The sequence below is a fragment of the Pteropus medius genome, unplaced genomic scaffold (genome assembly GCF_902729225.1).
Source record: "Pteropus medius unplaced genomic scaffold, Ma_sr-lr_union100, whole genome shotgun sequence".
Lineage (NCBI taxonomy): Eukaryota > Metazoa > Chordata > Mammalia > Chiroptera > Pteropodidae > Pteropus > Pteropus medius.
This window is the reverse complement of record NW_024347793.1, coordinates 1,800,194-1,818,940: the sequence shown is the minus strand read 5'-3', so window position 1 is coordinate 1,818,940 and position 18,747 is coordinate 1,800,194. Positions and strand designations below refer to the sequence as shown.

The window sequence follows — 18,747 nt, the reverse complement described above, 5'->3', positions numbered from 1 at the left end:
GCTCGCCTCGCGCCTCCCTCCCTCCCTCCTCCCGCCCCTCCGGTCCGGGCCTCCCATTGGCTGAGGACTTCGTCCCTCCGAGAGCAGCCCTGCCGGCCCGCGCCAGGCAGGAAGTCCCGCCCCGCCAGCGGCCTCCCGCGCTGTTGATTGGCCCAAGTGGCTGTCACTGGGGGCGGCGGGCCTGAGTCGGCGGCGGGGGCCCGGGGTCGGTTCTCGACCGGAGCTGGCGGTGGTTTCCGGTTCCGCGGGGCTGGCGGGCGGGCGGGCGGCCGGGAGCGGCGGCGGCGGCGGCGCCTGACAGACAATGAGGGCGGCGGGGCGGCGCTGAGCGGCGGCGGCTGCGGCGGCGGCGAGCGAAGCGGGGCCCGGGGGCGGGGCTGGGCGCCAGCCATGGACAATCAGGTGAGGAGCGGCCGCGCCGCCCGCCCGGCCCCCGCCCCGCCGCGCGCCCTCCGCGGCCCCGGCCTCCCGCCCGCGCTCGGCTCCCGACCGCCCCGCTTTGTGCGCGCCCACCGCTCCCGGGCCTTTATGCGGGGCCGGGGGCGCCCCTCCCCCATCCGCGACCCCGGCCGGCCGGCGCGCCTTGGACCCTCCTGGGGACCTCGGGCCAGCCGGGCACGGAGCCCCCGGGGGCGCAGCTCGGGGTCCCAGTCCGGCCCAGAATCCACTGGGACACCCCTCGGAGACCCGGCTTAGCCGAGAGTCCCCACCGGCGGCCCAGACCCCCCTGGTCTCCTTTTATGACCCCTACTCCGACCTAGAGCTCCCTGCGACATCGCTTGGGACCCCAGCCCAGCGTCCCCCTAGGCGCCCCTGGGGACCCCTCGGATTCCTCGATCTGGCCTGTACCTCCTTTCCCCTTTGGGCCTGTGGCTCCCTTCTTCCCTGGACCCTCGGCCCTGAGTGCCCTCGGACTCCCTGAGCGCGCAGCCTTCAACCTGGGCGGGGATGCGCGGCCCCCAGAACCCCCGGGACCGCAGTCTGCCGCTCTCTCCCTCACACCGAGCCTTCTTGCCTCTCGTCCTCTTCCAGGCCTGAGCCCCCCTCTCCCCTCTGATCCCGCCCCTGCCTCAGCCCCGATGTTCCTTTCCCCTCAGACCCCGGCTGGGTCCTGGATCTTTTCCCACCAGGACCCAGGCCTGCGTTGAGCGTCCCCGTCTTTGGACCTGGGTTCGCGTCCTCAGACTCCTTTGACCCACTGTGCTACCTCAGCCCACTCTGGTTTTAAGCTCTGGTCACCTTCCCTGCGGCCCCAGTGCCCCTGGGGCTGCGGTCTTTCACCTTCTGCTCTCACCTGGAGCTCGCAGCCTTCCCACGCCAGATGCCTCACCCCGCTCAGCCCGCGCCTCTTTGCCCTGGGACCTTGGTTTACTCTTCCCCACATTTCCCTCTAATCTGATCTCTCTCATTCGTCTGCTTCCTCTGACCTCGGTCGGGCTCCCCTCACCGATCTGCAGTCTCCCCAGAAGCCCAGGGCCTCCTTTCCTTACTTTCAGGGTCTCCCACGTCATTCCCCCGTCCCCCAGCCTAACGCTGTGACTTTGAGCCACTACCCTCTCCTTCCAACACACCCTGTTTTCTCTGCCCTCGCCAACATCTTAGCCCCTCCATCAAGAGCCTGGCTCCAAACCCCCGGTGGTTCCCGCCCCTCCATAAACTCCCCATGGCCCCACTTCCTTTTCTGGAAATGGAGCCAACCTGTCGGTTCTGTAAGCCTGAAGCCTTTTGGGCCTCTGGCCCCCACTTCACCAGCTCCGCGCGCTCTCCTCTTCAGTACGCAGGCCCCTTCCCTTCAAGCCCAGGGCCACTGCGGCCCCCAGCAGAGGATCATGCATTTCCTCATCCTCCCCTCCTGCCCCTGGCTTCCAGGGGCACAAGGCCAAGAAAAGTGGTGTGGGGCTTTGGGGGTGGCAGCTGAAATCTCCCCGCTAGCGAGGGCAGGTTGGGGCGTCTCTGGCTGCTGGCCCATGGAGGCAGCTCTGTCTGGTAAGGTGCTTCGTGGCTGTGAGGTTTCAGGGGTGTGGGGCAGGAGGTCTCCCCCCGCCCATCCCAGCTGCCCGTGGTGACACGGGATCATTGAGGCTTGTGTTTGTGGCACCCTCTCACCATGGTTTCCCTTGTGGCTTTGGTGTTACTGTCTTCTCTGAGAGGTAAAGAAGAGTTTATAGTGGTTGAATGGTGGGTTTCTACAGCGTGGCGCGAGTTCGTTTCCTGTGAATGGACGCACCTTATTGTCTCCATTTTGAGTTCAAAACAAAAAAGATACCTCAGTCTCCCCTTTCAGCAGAGCTCACCTCTGGGAAGGGCTTGTTGGGTACCACACAGGCATAGAACGCCATTCCCGCCTCTCACCCCCGCCCCCCGCTAGTCCCCTGGGGAGATGTCTTAGGCTCAAGTGTGTCCATTCCCCTTGTGACGTGCTGAGCCCTGGCTCCCTGGACGGTTGTCATTTGTGTAAGTGGAATGGTGAGAATAGGTGACATTCTTGGTCAGTGACAGAGATAACGGCCTGGCTTGGTGGACTGGGCCCAAGGCTGCGCTGCCCAACGCTGTGGTCACTAGCCCCTGCGGCTCTTTGAATGCAGGTGAACCAGAATGAAAATGCCAGTTCCTCAGTTGCACCAGCCACACCTTAAGGGTTCAGTAACCCCCCTTTTTGAGCAGTTGGCCTCCCCCGTCAGGCAGCATGGAGAGGTGGCAGAAAGTTCCATCGGACTGTGCTTGTCCAGGTCCTTGTAGAAGTATTTGTAAGTGAAACTGGGCCCAAAGGAAAGTATGTGTCACCCCGTAGACTGATTCTCCATCCCTGGCTCTGTTTTCATGAAAATTTGGGCGCGACCCAGGAACTCTGACAGGGATGGCAGCCCCTGGGGAGGCGGGAGAGAATGGTGTCTTGTGCCCAGCTAGGCGAGTTGGCTGTCAGTGTTCCAGAATGCCTTCTGGTGCGCGGCAAAGCCTTTGAAGCCAACGGAATCTCAGCCTTCTCTTTCTCCCCTTGGATGTCCCAAGCCCGTAGGTGCCTCAGTCCGATGGGGGACAACAGGACTGGCCTGGAAGGGCCTGCTGGCTTTGGGAGGCTTTGCTCCCGTTTACCTTCCTCTTGTGTTCTCTAGAACCTTCAGTCCAGCTGGGAAGGGGGATCCTGCATATGCTCTGGGCTCCCAACTTCTCAGCGGTGAAACCTTCCCCCATGGGAAGGAAAAAGGAAAAGCCTCTCTGGTTTCCTCCACCCATACCCCAAGTCTGGAAGATGTTATTTTAGGGGTGAAAGGGTGATGTACTTTGGAGAGCAGGTCTTTGCTCACTTAGGGGTCATGTCTGGGAGGTATGAGATTTATCTCCAAGGCCCGGGGAAGGGACGGGCGTGGCTAAAGGCTGTGAGCAGATGCTGACAATGCCCGGAGAGAAGGCTGGGGAGGGGTCTGGCACAGGGGTGCCTGGCGAGCTAGACACGGAGTCGGCACCTGGCGGCCGTGTTCTCCAATGGGCAGTCAGCCCGCTGAGTCCCACACTTGATGCTGGTCTCTCAGAAGGTCTCTTGAGTTTGAGTTTGGAAGCAGCCGCTGCGACTGCCCTCTTCCGGAAGGGGAGGTTCGTCTCCAGCAGCGATGGCCCATTCTACAGACGTGGAAGCACAGGCCCAGGGGGGCCCCGGGAGGAGGCGCTGCCGGCGGGGCCTCCTAGGTAGCTCGCTCTGTCCCTGAGACCTTGCGGGCACGCTGCCGCGCGGGTGGCCACCTCCTCTCCCACCCGGCTCTGAGACAGGTGCTTGGAAAGTTGGCCTGCCAACCTTTTTGTCCTGAAGTTAGCATGTTGCAGAGTGCCCGAGAGCAGGGGCCCGAGTCCTGCCCGCCTGACGTCTGTCTCGTCTGCAGCGGGGTTTCGCCTGAGCTTTGCCCACCGTCAGTTAAATAAAAGCCCCTCGTGACCAGAGGCCGGCCACGGATGCACACGGCAGAGCCCGGCACAGCGCCTCTGCGTCTTGGGCACCTCGGGAAGCACGTGCCCTGTTTCAGGTCCCGTGGCAGGCCGGTGAGGCTCTGTCTCCCAGGAACCCGAAAATGAAGGGTCGCAGGTGTGTCCGCACGCTGCCCCTGGGAGCCCCCACAGAGCATTTGTCGAGTCCTTTCTCATCCATTTGTCAGTAATTTGTGCTCTGGGTGAAAGGGACAAGGCCAGACAGGATCAGAGAGGGGTGACGTGCGGGTGCTGCCGCCAGCCCCCTGTGTGCCAGTGATTAGGAGACCAGGGCCTCGTGCAGCGGTCGCTGAGAGGTTCCCACCCTTGCTTCTGTCCCCAGCTCGGGGCTGGCTGCCCTCCGCTCGAGAGAGCTGTTGCAGAGGGACAGCCTTCGTCTCCCTGCCTTTCTCACGGTCTCGCTCGGTGGCTGCTCCTGAGAGCCCACCGTGAGACTGGAGGGAACAAGTTCTTCGAAGTGTTTTACTTGGGCCTGTGTCGCCATGCTCGGGGAACCGGCCCCTTCTCCCACGTCCGTGTGTGTGGGCCACGGTGCCCGCAGTCCGCTGCGTGCAGTGGGACTTGGCAACTCACCCCGACTGACAGGAGAAGATGCTCTTGGAGCTCTCTCCTCCTGGGAGGGGACCGAATCGTCGCATCTGAGGGAATTAGATGCAGTGGCCAAACCCCAAGCATAATTATGCCGCTTGGTAAAGTGCAGATTCCCAGGAGAAAAGGCATCTGTTGAAGAGAATTCCCACCAGAAGATCAGGGGAATCTTACAGATAAACTGGTGGTTAAAGACCTGCCTTCTGGGGCCCAGGCTGAGGGCAGGGCTCGTGGGTCAATGGAGAGAGGACACCAAAGGGACCAGCTTGCTCTTTCTCTTTGCCAGGTGTGCGTCCGGGAGCTCTGTGCTCCAGGGAAGAAGCACCTGGAGAACTGCAGGCTCTGTTCACCTGGCTTACAGGACTCGGGAGTCTGGCCCTTGGGTTCCAGACGCCCTCTTCCATTTGGCCTGGAGGGAGGGCAGTGCCCAGCTGAGGCCCTCTGCCCAAGGTTAACTGTCCCCAGATGGCCCGCAGAGCCCTTATGTTGCTCCCTCTCCATCCGCAGGTTTTCGGGATGATGCCCCAGGAGTAAAATAGTTAACTCTTTCCAGGGCAGGCCTGGAATACTTTTCTTTGTACCAGGCTTTGGTTGGGGGAGTGGGTGGCAAAGTGGCCCCTAAGATGCTGGGACATGGCAGTAACTGGGACTGGGTCCCAGGGCCACTTCCAGCTACCCACTTTGGAGGCTCCACAAAGGGCGCCTATGCAGCTGGGATAGTGAGATTCTTCATTCCAAGGCAGTCCTGAGCTTAGCTTACTCCTTCCTAGAGGAAAAGCAAAAGCTGGTTCTGATGGACAGTGGAGAGGGCCAGGTAGAGTGAGGAAGGAGTGGGGCAGGACCCCTGGAGGTGGACTTGGCTTAGCTGCGCTAACAGTGTCGTGACAGGTCATAGTCATTGGCCAGGGCTCAGCTTCTTGCTTGCCTCTAGTTCATTGTAGCTTGAATGTCTTACCATATCAATGACTTCTAACAGTGGCCCAGAATCTGTGTCATTCCACCATCTTTATTTCTTAGAGGATTCCACGTTCGGGGGAGTACACCAGTGTAATAAAGCGGTCGCTGGCACCTAGAACCTGGGGGTGTGGAGGCTGAGTTGGCACCAGCCCTCCGGGCACAGGTGCCGCCCGGCGAGCTTCGGGTCTGGCCTGCCAGCTGCAGAAGTGACCCAGTGCTGCTTCACACCCTTCCTGTTTCCTTTGGCCTCTGGAGCATGTGTTCGGTGCTTCCATTTTCCCCCGCCGATGGAACTGTGGTCTCCATTTTTTCAGTTACTGCTCTGCCACCCATGTGCCTTGGGTAGGAACCCCATGTCATCAGACATGCCGGGAGGGCGCTGGATCGGTGGATCACAGAATCCGGGGAGATGTCTCGTTACGCAGGCGTTAACCCCAGGGGATGAGAAGTCATCCGCCAGTGCGTCACCGTCGTGATTACATGTATTTAGTCTTCCACCTGTAACTATCCCAGCGCTCCAAGGATTGCTTCGCGTTTTCTCGGTGTGAAAAGGTTGGAGAGAAAGGCAGAGTTTCTTACACACACGGGCGTGTGCGTGGTGATCACAGCTTCTCAGGATGATGTAAATACCGCTCGGGTCTGATCATGCTGGACGTGGTCCGTGCGCGGCACTCTGCAGATAGTCGCTTGTGCTTGATTTGAACATTCCGTGTTGATCCAGACGTTCAGTCCCTCGTCTCTGGCGTTTCATGGGGTACTTCCATTTCCCCTGAATGTCCCCAGTACCCCGACTCACCACTACTTGGCATCACAGCATCCCAGGCACCTGGCTCTCCTGCTCCATCCACTCAGAGCTCCTGCAGGTTCCCGCATTTCAGGCTGAAAGGCTCGTCCTTGTTTCCTGTGCCAGCCACGCCCTCTGGCCGCCTCCATGCAGGCTTGCTTGCTTGCTTATTTGTCCTTTTCTGCCTTCAGCCCAGACTCCACAGTTTGCCTGACCCTTTTACTTGCATACTGTGCCCTCGCACCTGTCACTCACTTAAAATTGGCTGTCATTTCTGTTATGTCGAATCTAAAGGCTCCCCCCCAAACGATGCCTGCCCTTCCCTCCAGCGAGTCCCTGCTCTTTTCCCAAGGCACCCCATGGGGACTGCCCTTTGCCTGGGGAACTCCTGCCCGGTTTAGGGTTTTCGGGTTTTACAGCTGCTCTCTAAGTGCCCAGAGCCTCCGTCAGCTCTTAGTGCGTGGGGACCTCGCTGTCCTTGTGGGCACTTCCTCTTGGAAAGCACCACTTGGAACTCGCTGATCTAGGAAGGCCCTCTACTTTGATTCATCAAGTATTGTTGGTGGCTCATTACCGTGGTTCCAAGATAGAGATTAAGAGGACGACGGAGATGTGGCCCCTCGGGGGCAGCAGTGGCCAGCCCAGGAGCAGCGGCGGGAGGAAGTGGGCGCCATGGAGATGGCTGTACACAGACCGCCATGGAGACTGAGGGGTGCGATGGCGTCCACTGCCGTGGGCTCTGGAGAGAGTGGCACTTTTTACGCTGGGGCTTAAGGGATGGGTGGAATTCGATCAGCAGAGAAACGTGAGTAGGGCACCGCAGGCTGCGGGCCAGAGGAGCCGAGGCGGACAGGAGTGGTGTTCTCGGTATGTTTCAGGGCGGCCGGTGTCTGAGCTGGAGCGGAGGGTGTGCGCTCTTCCTGCGCGTCCTCCATTCTGAGCCTCCCAGGCACGCCGCGGACTCTGTGATCGCTTTGTGTGTGCGCGCGCACAGGCATGCGCACGGACGCACGCGTGAACCGGATAAGGTACACTTTGACCTCAGAAGGGTTAAAAAGTGAAAAATGATGAGCATCTCAGACTCGAGGAAGCACAGAGGTGGGAGCGGGGTGTGCGTTTGGACTTTATTCTGAGGGCGCGGTGAGCGTGGAAAGCTGTGGAACAGGGCGAGAGCTGTCTGCTGTGCCTTCGTCTGTAACTGAGTAGCCAGAGGAAGGCGAGGACGGAGGGAGGATGCTGGTAGCAGGGCCCGAACGGGTTGCTGGGTCACAGAGAGGAGGCAGGTATGGAAGGACCGGCCGTAGGGACACACGCGGTCAGTGGCTTGGGTGAGGAAGGGTGGAATGCGCCGAGTGGGAGGTTTCTGGGCAGGGAGGGCTGGGGACCCCGGCGCGGGGGAGCGTCCTTTGGGAAGTGTGGCAGCCACGCCACCCACTGCTTGCTCCTGGTTATCTCAGCACTTAGGAACAAGTGTCCACTTGGCCCTGTTTTCTTCGCACTGTTCTTGCATTCGATACTAGGTGTCGGGCTGTGTCCGGGGGAGGTCTGGCAGCATGGCACCCAGGAGAGCGGCTGCTGGTGCTGGGTTCCCTGGCGGTTTCTGGCGTCCTAGGTGCTGCAGGCTTTGAAGTTTCGTGACTTTGTGTCCAGTGGAGTGGAACTGGCAGGAGCCGCCTTGTGTTTGAGGGTAGAGTGTCAAACACGTGCGTAGTGCCGGGACTCTGACTGTTGGGCTGCAGGTCCACCTACGACCTGTCCCCAGGTGGCTTGGAGCTCACCCCTCCATTCTCGCCATTCTGCTTTTAAAACCGAGCCAGCATTTGTGTGGATGACTCAGGTGACCTTGAGGGTCTCTGTTTTCCGGGAGGCTTTCTGTAAGACGAAGAATGAAATGCTTTAATCAAGGAGCGTGGGCGGCTTGGCCAGGGAGGCAAGCTGGCCGGGTGGCTAAGGGCGCCAGGCCCTTGGATGACAGGCACCTGGGCTGGAGTCTGGGCCCTGCTTCCTACCAGCTGGGCCCCCTGTCGTGTGCCATGGCCAGCTCTCTCATGGAGCCTCAGACTCCTCCATAGGTGGAGGTAACCACCCCGGGTTGCGCCGTTGTATTCCATGAGATCTGGGTGAGGCTGCTGGCTCCGGACAGGAGCCCCCCGGGGAGCCGACATTAGAGTGGAGCAGATGAGTCATTAGCAGGTTGAGTTCTGATATTGAACAATGTTGAGAAGACAGATGATGTGGTGGGTGCTTTCCTATTGGGTGGCCAGGGAAGGCCTCCCTGACAAGATGACGGTCCAGCCTAGACCTCGGTACAAGAAGGATCTTGCCCTCGGAAGGCCTAAGGGCAGAGCACCTGAGGCAGAAGGAACCGAGGGCGCCGAGGCCCTGAGGCAGGAACGAGAGGCCGAGGGGGAGGGTGGCGAGGGGACGTGGGGCCTGGCCTGGGCTTGCCGGGGACAGAAGCACGGAAAGCACATGCACAGTGCCCGGGCCTCTGGAAGCTCCCGGAAGCTGTTCATGCTCTCGTCGTGGTCCGCGAGCCCACAGGCCCACTCGGTGTTTGTGTTTACCATGGGCAGCGAGGAGCGTGCTCTGAGCGCGACGAGGCGGGACAGCGGGCAGTGCGCTGCTCTGGGCTTTGCGCTGACCCTCTGCCTCTCTTTCCCTCCCCCAGTGCACTGTCCAGGTGAAGTTAGAGCTGGGGCACCGGGCCCAGCTGCGCAAGAAGCCCACCACGGAGGGCTTCACGCACGACTGGATGGTGTTCGTCCGCGGCCCGGAGCAGTGTGAGATCCAGCACTTCGTGGAGAAGGTGGTCTTCCGCCTGCACGACAGCTTCCCCAAGCCCAAGCGTGGTGAGCGCCCCCGACCCCCAGCCCGCGGCCGGGCACCTCCCATTGGATGTCACTTCTCGCAAGGCTGGTGCTCACCTTTTCCCCGGGCGCAGCTGGGCCCACGTCGTGAGGTTCTGGCTCGCACCCCTCCGCGTGCCCGGCCCGGATGTGGCCCTTCCCTGACCCCGTGAAGGCCCCGCTCCCTCCCCTTCAGCTGTCGCCTTCATCATAGGGAAAACGCAAAGCGATGACTGTCTCATGTCACTGTTTAGACTCGGGCTGTGAGAATCCTCCAGAGAACGTGGTCAGTGGCCAGTGGGTAGGAAGGGCGACTTACTCCCACTCAGTGAGTGATCAGGAAATGGCTTATTGGGTTTGATGAGAGATGCAGTTTTCAGGGCTCATGCTATTTGCAGCAGAGAGCGTAAGAGGCGCCCATTTCACCACTGTCCTGTTTCCTGTGTCTTCGTGGCAGTCCACAGACTGATGTCCGATAAGCACGAATGCCTCGTTCGTGTTTTCCGCAAAGAGCTTGATTTCCTGTGACCTGGTCGTCTGACAGGGCAGAGAGTGGGGAACTCACCAGTTTATGGGGATCGGAGGACAGTTCCCGGGGATTTGGTGGAGAAGCTGGGAACGAAAGTGGTAGCCATCTTGTGAGCTCTCGGGGGGCCACGTCTGCTTCTTGCCTGGAGTCCCCACGGTAAAGCCTGGCATGTCACAGGAGTCCAGTACATCCCCTCGCTCCCTGCCTGCCGAAGTGTGCTCTACTGAAAACCCAGAGGAGGTGGTTTTCAGTAGAAAGATGAGACTGGATTTGCTAGAAGGAGTTAACGTTTGAGATGGGTATTTGACACCACTAAATACTTCTCAATGGATGTGTTGATATAGGCAGAAGGACTTTTTGCCAGCAAAGTGCTGCAGGGCGGGAGAGTCCCTGCTGGGCCGCTGACCCCTCCGCCTGCAGGGTTCCGGGCCCAGGAGCTGAGCTGGGAGCTGTGGACAGGACAGCCTCAGGCAGGAGCAGGAGCACACGCCTGCAGGGACCACTGGGGGCCTGGGCCAGCAGCGGCTTACTGTCCGGTTGGGGAAATGACGTATATTACAGAAGCAGAAACTTCTGGTACAGAAGGGGCGGCGACTCAAGATTCCTAGTGGCTTCGTGGCCATTCCTTTTCCTGTCCGCTTTCAGCTGTTCCTTTCCCTCATTTCTCCTTTCCTGAGTCTTCCCCTTCCCTTCCCGTCTCCCTTCCCTCCCTTGCCCCCTTCTCCCCTTTCCCCCTCCCTCCCTTCCTCTCTGAGCGTCTTCTTGTTACTGACAATAGCAGATATCTATAAAGCACCTCATAATAATAATAATAATAATTATGGCAACATAATGCATGCCACTGATCAAGCACTCCAGCGGGGTCTCCGCCCATTCTTCCCACAACCCTTTTACAGGTGGGGAAGCAGGCTCAAGGGGGCCTGGTAAGCTGCCTGAGCTTTTGAGCTTTGAAGGAGGGGTCCACACACTGGCCTGGAGGCCAGAAGGGGGCGGGGGGGAGGGGGCTTTGGCACTGCCTGTTTTGTTGGCATCAGCCACGCCCATTATTCAGGTGTCCTCCGTGGCTGCTTTCCAGCAGAGTAGAAGCTGCAGCTGCCTTTCTCTTGGGCCCTCCTTGTTTCTCCGGCAGCTTCCGCCCCGGGCTCTTCCCCTGTCCATCACTGGTCCCCTTCCCTTCTGTCCGGATGGACCCAGCATGATGGTTCCATTCACCTTTACACTGCTTATTTCGTCTTCGTCCCCACAGGGTCAGTAACCAGGTGGTTACCGGAAGTGGTAGTAGCAGTCTGTGTGTGTTCTGCACTCAGCCGGTCTGTGCGCCGTGCTCATGACAGCCCTGCGACATAGGACTTCCCAGAACCCCTGCCAGCTAGATAGGGAAAGCGAGGTTCAGAGAGGCCCAGTAACCTGCTTGTGGTCACATGGAAGTACAGAGTCTCTGAGTTCCTAGTGCCTGGAAGATGAGTGGTGAGCGAGGCCCACTTTCTTAGGGTGTCAGCTTGCAGGCAGAGTTTAAATTAGTAGTTGAATGAATGACACATGTTGCAAAGTCTGCACAAAATGTATCAAATAGTAAATGGCAGGATAGCTGTTTGCCTTGAACAAAACTCACTGGGATTATACCTTGCCAGTTGTCAATGAAAAATGGATGAGTAAAGAGCTAGCGACTTTTTACAGGACTCTAGCCTTTGAAATTATACGTAATGTGCTTAAAAAGTGTCTTTAAAATCATGTATGCACATAGCAGACCCGACGGAGAGGTGCCAGGTGGAGAGTTTTCCATGTCCCATCTCGTCGCCGGTCACACCACCCCGGGGGCACCTCTCTAGCCCTTTCTGGATCGTGTCCTTCCTGAATGCGTTAAATTAGTGAAAGCGAATCTACTTCTTATTTCTTGATCCTTCAGATTAAAAAGATATGTATTAATTTACCAGCATGGAATGCTAGACCTTACACTAAACCCCAACCCTTTATCCACATCCGCTCTAAATGGTTTAGAGTTTCGTGCTTCGTTTTATGGAGATTGTCTTTGTGGCTGTGAATGAAGAGCAAACCTGCTTACCTTTCAGTTCCTCCGCAGAGGCTCCCTGTCACCTTCGTTTGGGGAAGTCCTCTGGCCACCAGCTGTATGTAACTCGGAGTTTCTTTGCTCAAAACACCTAAACAGTCTCACGCTTCTAGCCTTTTTTTCTGTTTTTTTTTTTCTGTTCTTTTTAAAGTGTCTTTTTAAAGTTTCCTCCTTCACACCATCTTAACATACGCGTCGCTTCTCTGGTTCGTCCCCTCACCCCTTCCAAGTGGGAGATTCGTGTCTTGCTGTGTTTTGCTGCTGTGTCCTTGGTGCTGACCGGGCAGAGTGGCTCCCTCCTAGATATTTGTCGAGTGAACGAATGGATTCTTCAACTCCGTCAACTTGGTCAGTGTCTTCTGACTTTCCACTCAGGAAGAGGAGGACACGAGCAACCCGCCTCTGCCTCGCACCCCTCATTTTGGGAGCCGTGCTTGACATGGTCGTGGCTGTCGAACTGAGACCGAGGCCCCCCAGATCTGCAGGTGCCGAGAGTTGTGAGCCGGTGAGCAGGCTTGGCTTTACTGGCTGGTCGCTGTCGGGACATCAGGGGGGCTGGGATCTCATTCGTCTTCTCTGCGAGCTGTGTGCCACGCACAGGACACCAAGGTCATGTCAAGGTCACAGGGTTCTTTCCTTACTATTCTTGGTTAAAATTCAACCCTGTTTATTTTGCTTCATGTTTGGGCCCTGACTTCGTGACTTCTCTTTGCTTCTCCCTTTTCCCCCACTGTATGGTGTTTGTACCATGCCTTCACCCTCCCGCCCCCCGTCCGCAATCATCTCATTAGGTGTTTGGATTCGCCCCCACCCCATATATTTCCTTCTGGCTCTCTTGTTCTTCTCTAATCAGGACTGGCCCCTCTGGAGACCACCTCTTTAGCCATCCCCCTGGGACATTCCTTTACTGTTCTCTTGGGGGGATTTATTCGTTATCCTCTGTTTTGGTTTATTTTCTTGTTTTTCTGGAGTAATTTTTCAAATAATGTCCCAAGAGGTTAGTAACTTAGGAAATTCCGAAGAAATGTGTGTGGGAAATGAACTCTGACTCCTAGTATATTTGAAAGGGCCATTCTGTTCTCACACTAGAATGATAGTCTGGTTGGGCATAATATTCTAGTGAGAGAAATACTGTCACTTAGAGCTTTGAAAATGTTTGCTGCTTCGTCTTTTGAAAAGTCTTGACGCAATTGGGTTCTATTGCAAATTAGCTTTTTTTTAATCCCCCTCTGGGAGCATTTAGGATATTTTTAATGATGTTTTTTTAGGATCTTGTTTCTGCGGTGTTTTCTGACTGTGTTCCTTGTGCTGGATGTTTGGTGCTCTCCATTTAGTCCTGGAAAGTCTTCTATTTCTTTGGCAGTTTCTTTCCATCTATTTATTATCTTTTTCTAGGTTGCTTATTACTTAACTTCTGTATGACTAAATCTTTCGTCTATACAATGGGAACAACTGTATCTGCCTGAAGGTTGAAAGGGTTAAATGAATTAATATGTACTAAGTTCTGAGAGTAGTGCTGCACACAGTAGGTGCTTTATAAATATCAGTTGCTGTTAGCATTTGTTTAACCTGCCGAGTCGTTTCTTCGTGTCTCACTTTAAAAGTAAAACCTTTTTGCTCTACATTCTGGGAAATTTCCTTGGCTTTATTATCTAGTCTTTGCACTGAATTAAACAATTGTAAGTACTGTGTGCGTAATATCTGAGAGCCCTTTCTTAGTCTCTCATTTTCCTTTTTAAAAATACCTCGTTTTTATTCGTCGGGCAAATCTTGGATCTAAGGACAATGACTCTGGTTTCTGTTTCGTCTTTTCTTGTTCCCGAGTTCTCTCGTGGGCTTTCAATCATCCCTGTCCCTTCCTTCAGGCGGGAGCTCTCCTCCCGCACTGGTAAGCAGCAGGCTTCTGCTTCGGGACACGGGCTCCCAGTTTCCTAAACGTGGAGGGCTTTACCCTGAGTCCACTTTCATCCCGTAGGCTTTAGCTTCCTCCAGACAGCTTTTTCCCCTGAGACCTGGAACCACCCGGATTTCCCCAGAGAGAAGCTTGAAACTGCTTGTGCCTGGAGTGGGGGTGGGCGGCGGTGGGCGGCAGGAGGGGTCCAGGCTGTCATTCAGATACAACCTCTCGCTCAGTTGGGCTTTTTTTTGTTTTTTTTGTTTTTAAATAACTGCTTTCCTGAGATAAAAGCCACAGATGATAAAAGTCACCCTTCAAACATGCCCAGCGCTTTTGGCGTATTCACGAAGTGTGCGGCCATCATTCTAGAACGTTTCACCCGGCAGACGCTCAGCTCCTGGCCACCGTTAGCTGTCACCCCTCTCGTCTTCCCTTTCCTCTCCCGGCTTCCCTCCTGCCCTTCACCGAGCCTGTAGATGCCACACCTCTGACCTTTCGCGGTTCTGGCACCAGCCGGGCCTGCCTGCCCCACAGCGCCCCATGGCATGTTCTGGGCTGCAGCTTCCTTTTCCCGTTCTCTTGCCCAGCATGCCCTCATCCACTTTTTGCCTTCCAGAGATTTCCCCACAGCTCTCATCACCTGCCTCCGCTCTTCACTCCGCAGCTTTATGTCCCTTCGTGTCTGCCGCTGGTTGCCGTGGGCTCCGAGGCGGGAAGGCAGGCCAGGGTGTGGCGCTTGGTCTCCCGCGCTGGCCCAGAAGCCTGTGCTCCCTGTTCCCCATCTCTGAAAGGATGGACAGGTTTCAGCCTTGGAGGGCCTGTCACGTGATAGGCCTTTGGCGAGAGGTTGAGAAAACGCACGGCAGAATCTCTTTCCTTCAAGGTTTATCTTCTGGTAGGGACATGGAGATCAGATGTGACATATAATGTACTCTTGGAAAGATAACCGCCCTCAGCGGAAGTAAGTGACCTGGAGGTCAGAGGCCAAGGGAAGCCGCTAGGAGGCGGGCCCCGACTCGGCCTCGATGGCTGCCTGGACTTAGACTGGGGCTGGGTCGGGAGGACGCGGGCGGGGGGCGGAGTTGGGAGCAAGTCCGCAGGCCTCTCCTTTGCCTCTGCCTCTCGCGTCCCTCCGCCCTTGGGGATTTTGCAGCGAGGACAGGCCACCTTCCCCTCTGCTTCGCTTCCACTTTCCTTCCTGGGTTCAGATTAATGCTTCAGGCGGGTGTTCGGGTGTCTGCCAGGCACCCGGCCCTGTGCTAGACTTGGGCGCAGAGGGCAGACTGCAGGGCGCTCACGGCGGACGGGCGTGGGCAGAGCACGAGGCGGGCAGCGTTCCTGTAGCTGGAGAGCCCTCACTTCTTCTCTCAGTCCGCCCAGACAGGATCGAGGGGCTCCTAGAGATGCAGGCCTTGGAGTTACTTCCGCTCCGGCTCCGTCTCCTTTGGCGGAGGACCTGGGGGAGGCATGGCGTGGGGCGGGCTCAGCAGTATTCGACAGATGCTTATTGAACGTTTTTGAAAGGTCCGGCCCTGGGGATGTGACACTGAGTGAGACAGAGCTGATATAGGGATTGAGTAAGACAGCCGGGGTAAGCACAAGGAAGCCTCTGATGAAGTGACAAAGGCTGCTGGTGGCCTGTAGGAGGGAACCAGGACCTGGAAATGGGGGGAACGCAGAGCCGGGTGCCTGGCTGAAGTACTCTGAGATCTGAGGTTCATCGGGGCTGGACCTGAGGACCTGAGTCCAGGCTGGTGAGAGAGCAGTCTAGGGGTGATGAGGCTCCACGCAGGCCCCCTCGGGGCTGGAGGCTGGTCCCGGGGTAGGTGGGGAGCCACCAGGGGCACGGGTGGGGTGTGCAGTGAACTACCATTCCTGCTGCCCATGCAGGCGGTCCCTGGGAGCAAGCTTGAGGCAGGATGGCTAGTGGGGCCCCGGGCAGTGACCCACGTTGGAGCCACAGGGCGCTGGGCAGCAGTGCATCCCAGAGCAGTCTGCAGGTGGGTCTGATATAGTGCTTGGTGACAGGTGAGCCATGGGAGAGGGAGGAGTCGGGGCGTCCTCAATCCTTGGGCGAGTGGTGGACAGCCCGGGTCCCGAGCCGTGGGATCCTGGGGAAGGCGTGGGTTTGCGAGGGGATGAGGAGCTACTTTGGGGCAGGCTGCATCTGAGGTGCCCATCCAGCACCCATATGTGTGTGTCCCAGGAGCAGGAGACTGGCTGCAATAGAGATTTGGGGTGGAAGTCACCTGTGACACTCCCATCTGTGAGGCAAAGGGGTTTCCCCAAGCCTGAGCCATGAGCCCTGCCCCCGCTCCCCTGGAGTTTGCAGACTGGGCCTGTGGAAGGCTGTCCAGCCAGCCCTGTCCCGGAGGGTTGCGAAGGACGCCAAGCCCACCTGCCCGCCAGTTTTGTTTGCATAGATGAGATACGTGAGATATTTGATGAGATTTTCGAGAGCTGAAAATTGTTAAAGAAAAAAAATTTTAATTTTCAAAAGATGTCTTTCATTATATTCCATGTACTGGTTTTTAGTAATTTCTGGCCCACTTAAAAATTATCTGACTGATACATATTTGCATAAAGATTTTAACAATTGGCAGGATTTTTTCTGTCCATGCCAGTTGCCTCTGGGGAGGGTGGGGTGGAGGGCAAGGGGGATTTGATCTGTATTGTTCTGATTTTTTTTAAAATGGGAGAATAATATTTTCATGTAACTTGCATAATGAAAACGTATGTGTCAAACATTGACTACATTCTGGAGAGTGAGATTGTGGGAGATTGTTTTACCTGTATTTTGCTATTCTTAGGTTTTTTTTTGTTTTTTTCTTAAACTCTGGGGTCAGTGAGTGTTTGTGTCACTTGGGAATGCTTTTATTAGGTGCTAAAATGGGCCCAGGAGAGAGTCCCAGCTGAGTCAAAGTCCTGGCCATCTCCTGGCATGAGGACACACGGTCGAGTGAGCGGTGGAAGGTCACTGACGCCGTAGTGGGAGACCGCGGCCCCCTGGCTCTGGCACCTCAGCCCTGCCGTGCTCACTGCCCTGAGCGGGTTGCACTTGAGCTGCCTGTGGCCGAACCGGCTGCTCTGCCTTAGTTGGTGCCACGCCCTCCTGCCACGCTGCGCTGGGGGCACCTTCCTCCCGCTCTGCCCTTTGAACCCTGCGACCCGTTTGGTATGGAGTTCAGCATTCGCGCGGGATCTGGGTCCTGAAAAGCCAGGACTCTTTGAGGCCGGCGAGCCCCAGAGAGGAGGCTCGGGGTGGCGGGCTTCCTGCTGCTGGTGGCGGGGCCTTTGGACAGGCAGGACACTGACGAAGTGTTTTCCCTTTCTCTTTAGTGTGCAAGGAGCCCCCCTACAAAGTGGAGGAGTCGGGATACGCTGGCTTCATCATGCCCATTGAGGTGTACTTCAAAAACAAGGTAGGGTCCCTGAGCGGCGGTCAGGGGCGCGCAGTCCACAAGAGAGGAAGTAGAGCTGGTGACACGTGGGTGACGGATGCCGTGAGCCCTGGCGGCAGAGCCGTCCGCGTGGGAGTGCTGCGGGGACGTCGCGTCCATCTGTCTGGAAGGTGGGGGCCAGGAGGGCGGGCTCGCCGCCTTGCGGGTGGGAGTGCGAGTGGGGGCCATCTCTCCGGGTCACACGGCCACGTCCCGTGGTCTGGCCGTGCGTGACGGGGCCAGACGGTACAGCTGGTCCTGCCGGGCTCGTCACTGGGCTGGGCATCACGGCAAGGTCCTGGGTGTCCAGCAGCAGGCGGCTAGTTACGTGAGTTGAGCCGCACCTCTGAGTAGCGTCTTCGGTGGCCTGGCGCGGGGAGGGGGTGGGTCATGTTACTGAATGAAAAGGCGACGTATAGGTATGCTTTCTGCAGGAAAAATGTCAGCAGAGGTGGTCTGGGGGGTGGGATTCCAAGTGGTTTTTGTTTTATTTTCCTCCAACGTGTATTTTCTAAATCTTTACAATGAACATATTGATATCTGTTGTATTAGCTATGAGGCCGCTATGACGAAATAGCACAGCCTGGATGGCTTACAGACAGTAGAAGTTTATTGCTCACGGTTCTAGAGGCTGGACCAAGGTCAGGGTGCCAGCCCCTCTTCCCAGTCACAGCCTCCTTGCTGTGTCCTCACACAGCGGAAGGGCGAGAGATCGGTGGGATCTCTTACGAGGGCACTAATCCCGTTTTTGGGGCTTACCCCAAACGAGGGCCCACCTCCTCACAGCACCACCTTCGGGGCTTAGGGTTTCAGCATGTGAATTTTGGGGGAACACATTCAGACCATGGCTTTTTTTTTAAAGCCTATTAATTAAAATTGAAAAAGCCTTCCTGGCAGCCTGCCTCTGTTCCTCCTCACAGATGCCACCAAGAGGCCATGGTGACCTTCCCTGTCTCAAAGGCGGCTTGGCCTTGGCTGGGCGCTTTTCTCCCAGTGCAAGCAGCTGGGCTGTCTGTCAGGAAGGGGACTCTCTGGGAGGCCTGCGGATGCTGCAGCCCCCTCATGAGTCCCTTGTTTGTTCCTGGCTCTCACGCAGACCACCTGGTATCAAGGACCTCTGGGGATGGTGTTCAGGTGTGCTGCCCCACTAGGGACTGAGTGACATTCCAGCAAGTACCACGCAGCGGGATTCAGCTCTGGGGCTTTCTGGAGCCCAGTTCCCAGAAGCCTGGGTCACCTGAAGCTTTTATGGACTCAGAGCTTGAGAGCCCTGGTGCCTGTTGAGGGCAGAGCTCAGCCCGTCTGCAGGGCGGAGGCTCGTGCGTTTTCGGGAGGGGCTGGGGGAGATGCAGGGGGGCCGCCGTGCCCTGCAGGGCCATCGTCCCACCACCTGCTTCGGGAGGCCGGGCCAGGGAGGCCTCTTGCTGCCCTGGGAGTGGGGAGAAAGGGGGCAGGGATTTTGGAGGCACAGGGACCCACACTGGGGACTCAGGCTGGGGGCAGGTGTCACTGGTCTCTGCAGTCCCTGTGCGGAGCCTGTGGAGGGCATGATGAGGGTAGTTCCCTGGGTGGGCGGGAACACAGTCCGTCTGCAGAAAGTGCCAGCGTCCCTGTGCGCTGGTGTCTGGGAGGCGGGCAGTGGTGGCGAAATTCTTTG

General features: G+C 57.3%; 1 protein-coding gene across 1 annotated transcript in view; it reads left to right on the top strand.

Annotated features, from left to right (window-relative positions):
- Positions 1–251: 251 nt before the first annotated feature.
- Positions 252–18,747, top strand: part of MLLT1 (MLLT1 super elongation complex subunit) — a 62,047-nt gene continuing 43,551 nt past the window's right edge. Inside the window, 3 exon segments of the mRNA XM_039878491.1 lie at positions 252–402; positions 8,979–9,159; positions 16,990–17,072. Coding sequence (XP_039734425.1) covers positions 391–402; positions 8,979–9,159; positions 16,990–17,072 — 276 coding nt within the window. The 5' untranslated portion in view covers positions 252–390.